Genomic DNA, 3,549 nt, shown 5'->3' with positions numbered 1-3,549 from the left:
GCAACAAGGTTTTCAGGAGAAACTGGTTACAGTGTATGCAGTACACTGATTTGGATACTTAGTAAAATGACAGGTGAAACTCTTGCTAGTTTTCAGGGTAAGTGAGTGCGTTGAATATACAATGAGTTCACAATATGCTACAACCTGTGTCAACTTTTTAGTTTCCACTAAAACTATTTCACACAGTTATACTTGTGAAAATAGAGGAAATAGATACATGTCTAGTGAATTGTTTTTTAAAAATAAATCACAAAGCAGGCTATAAATCATTCCAAATTTGCACTGAAATGTTGATTGCTTGCTTTGCCAAACTTGCATGTGTAATTTTCTGAAATGTATTAATTGTGTATGAAGGATTAAAACAAAGAACAATAATAAAGTCTTTAACTAGGAGATGATCGCGTGCTCAAAACATTCAATTGCACTCCAGAAGCGTGTGCAAATGGAGACATTCATCTGCAATAGCAGATTGGACGATACAAGAGAGTAATGCAATTGTCCTCTCTTGCCCTCCACCCCAGCAGCAAATCCCCACCCCAGTGGCAGGTGGACAGTGTTGCTATGAAGAAAAAGAATCAATTGTCTGAACTCCAGACTGCCACACGCCAGACCTCCACTATTGTGCGCTTTCTATAGAAATGCAAAGTAGCAGCGTGTGCCATCCACAATCTGCTCCACACACCGACTGATTATTCATACAGGGCTTGTGTCCTCATTTTGGTAAAGTTTGCAAGAACATTTCTGCAGCAACCTAAATTGGTAGTAAGTCTGCCAAGCAAAAATAACTAGTGTGCTTGGAAAGGAACTCAAAGCATGCAAAATTAGGGAGTACAATATGCAATGATCCACGTGTAAATGTAATTTGTCTGTAATGTAAAACACTCTCCTCACCCTTTAATTTTTATTGCGATTCTGCTCTACTTACTTGTATTGCACTCTAAATAAACCGGTAAGAGTTGCATTGTCTTTATGTTCCCCAATGCAATATTTTAGTGCATTTTGCATAATTTTTATTAAGACGAGGTTCACAGGTTGCAATAGCACCAAACAACGCAACGTAATTTATACCCTTTTTCTGGTTTTTTGTTTAAAAAAAAAAGGAAAGAAAAAAAAATTACATCTGCAGTGTCTGCCTGGCAACACCATAACAAAAGCAGCAGCACTAGCAGACTCGAGGCAATCTAATTCCCTCCCCCCCCCCCCCCCCCCCCCCCCCCCCCCACGTGGCCTCCTGGCACGAGCCGGCCCAGCCTACCGCCCGATTATCATAATAATACTCCCTTAGCCTGGCCAATGAGGGCTGCAGAGACTCCGCCAGCTGCCGGCACAGCAGCCAGGCTGCCTATAAATAAGGCAGCTGCCGCCAGTCTCCACTTCGCAGTCGCCAGGACCCGCGCAGAGCTCGTCGGGGAACCAGAGCGTGGGATCTAAGCGCCGAGCCGCCCCGGGTGGATACGGATACCGGCTGTGAGACGCGACATGACTCTGGAGGAGATTCACGGCCAGGAGCCAGTGCCGGAGAGCAGCGACAGGTACCTGCCCCGCCGGGGCGTGCTGCGGGCGCTGCTGAGCCCGCGGGCTGCTGCCGGGGCGCGGGGCGGGCGGCGCGTGCAGGGGAGCGGCTCCCGGGGGTCTCGCGGCGGCGGCGGGGGTCTCGCGCCGGGCCCCGGACTGAGCCGCCTCCCCGCTCTGTGTTGCAGGATGCAGGGCGCCGGCAAAGCCCTCCACGAGCTGCTGGTGGCGGCGCAGCGGCGCGGCGGCCTCACGGCCGGGGTCTACGAGTCGGCCAAGCTGATGAACGTGTGAGTATCCGAGCGGCGGCGGGGCCGGGGGGGGGGCGGCGCGGGCTGTGGCCGGCGCGGGGTGCCCGGGCCCTGTGGCGCCGCCTCTAACCCCCGCTCTGCCCCGCAGCGATCCCGACAAGGTGGCGTTCTGCGTGCTGGCCGCGGCCGAGGAGGACGAGGGGGACATCGCCCTGCAGATCCACTTCACCCTCATCCAGGCCTTCTGCTGCGACAACGACATCGACATCGTCCGCCTGCACGACATCCCCAAGCTGGCCGACATCGTGGGGCCCAGCGAGGAGTCGGGGGAGCCGCGCGACCTGCACTGCATCCTCATCACGGTGAGTCCGGGGCCGCCGCCCAGGGCCCTCCGGCAGCCAGCCCAGACCTGCTCCTACCAGGGCTAAAGCGCCCTGCTGTGTGACCCAGGGAGTCCAAATCCCGTGCGCCATGCCGCCTCTGGGTGCACCAATTAATGGATTGCTGGTGTTCAGCTAATACCACAGGTTTCTTTCCCCCACCCCTTTCTTGCTCCATCCTGCCCATTTAAAGAGACTAGTTCACTTTCCCAAAGCCCCAATCTCTTGCTGATCTAGTTTAGTAATATGTACTCATAGAATGTGTTTTGTCTTGTCCGTTCTTCTCACAGAATCCCAATGAGGATGCTTGGAAAGACCCAGCCCTGGAAAAGCTAAATCTCTTTTGTGAGGAAAGCCGAAATGTCAATGATTGGGTGCCCACGATCACCCTGCCTGAGTGATGAAGGTTCAGTGCACTGGAGAGGTTGAAACCTTTGTTGCATTCTCATCATGGTGTTGCACACCTGGGTGAACCAACAAGTTGCTGATTCTGTGGATTAGCCTGGTCAAGAGATCGGATTAAGCCGCTCAGACTGGCAAGCAGTGGGCTCGGGCTCTTGTGGAGAAGAAAGAAGTGAGGGAGAAGGGGGATGTCTCATGCCAGCAGTGAATCCCCACTGTGCTGCAGCAGTGGAATGGCTGGCATGCCATGGAGCTGAATGAGTATTGCAAGTTTACAGGAGCTGAAGAAATATTGCAAGTTTTCAGGTCAAGTGGAACTGTAAGAAGGCAGGACAGAAGGTTGGGGAATCTGACAAAAATGACTTGGAAAGATTGGACAAAATATTGTAACTATGAACTGTTGGCACTGTCTATAAAACTTTAAGAAGAAACATTTTGATGGCCTAATAGAGACTTATTACTGTGACAATTATACAAAGACTTTCCTACAAAGACTTATGCAGACCAATTTTATCCAAGGCCTTTGGGCTGCTTTGCAAAACTTGGTTTAATAATGCAATAATACTTTTTATTTATGCTGCTATTAAAGTTCTAATGTTTATAATAAACTTTTTTTGATAAATAACTCTGTTCTTTTGCTTACTGGGTGGGGAAAACCTTATTGTCATTTTTAAAGGTCTTGGGCTACCTCTTTCATATCCCTTTACTTCTATAAAGTTGTGCTATAATGAACCAACACATGGAAATTTGCCCTTACTTAAAAATACTTTTACCTCTAAGGGATAGCAGCTGATTGACTAGAAAGCATGGCTATTAAAACTGATCATTTGACCTTTCACTCCTTTGCAGCAGCAGCTGCTGATCACAACAGCTTGCAAGGCTGAGGAGCTGCATGCTTAATGAGCTGAGTTATTATCATAGGCAGCCTTTGTAGTCCACTAGAGAGGAATACCCCATGTGTTCCAAGAGAACATAGGTTTCAGACCTCAAGGGTTTTTTAAATA

At 49.5% G+C, this 3,549-nt stretch overlaps 1 protein-coding gene across 1 annotated transcript; it reads left to right on the top strand.

The window, feature by feature from the left end:
• The first annotated feature begins 1,358 nt into the window (after nt 1-1,358).
• On the top strand, nt 1,359-3,170 carry GADD45G (growth arrest and DNA damage inducible gamma). The gene is made up of 4 exons (XM_073346231.1): nt 1,359-1,532; nt 1,701-1,802; nt 1,912-2,125; nt 2,434-3,170. Exons 1-4 carry the CDS (start codon nt 1,480-1,482, stop codon nt 2,542-2,544), a joined length of 480 nt encoding a protein of 159 aa, XP_073202332.1. The 5' UTR covers nt 1,359-1,479; the 3' UTR covers nt 2,545-3,170.
• The last annotated feature ends 379 nt before the right edge of the window (nt 3,171-3,549 follow it).

This window comes from Lepidochelys kempii, chromosome 5 (genome assembly GCF_965140265.1).
Source record: "Lepidochelys kempii isolate rLepKem1 chromosome 5, rLepKem1.hap2, whole genome shotgun sequence".
In the NCBI taxonomy this organism is placed as follows: domain Eukaryota; kingdom Metazoa; phylum Chordata; order Testudines; family Cheloniidae; genus Lepidochelys; species Lepidochelys kempii.
Note: the sequence above shows the minus strand (reverse complement) of the source record. Positions and strands in the feature narration are given on the sequence as shown.

Excerpts from the sequence above, each read along its gene's own strand:
- GADD45G (XM_073346231.1), top strand. The coding sequence starts at position 1,480 with ATGACTCTGGAGGAGATTCACGGCCAGGAGCCAGTGCCGGAGAGCAGC. Across the intron at positions 1,533-1,700 it reads GTGCCGGAGAGCAGCGACAG|GATGCAGGGCGCCGGCAAAG; the intron begins GTACCTGCCCCG and ends TCTGTGTTGCAG. Across the intron at positions 2,126-2,433 it reads TGCACTGCATCCTCATCACG|AATCCCAATGAGGATGCTTG; the intron begins GTGAGTCCGGGG and ends TTCTTCTCACAG.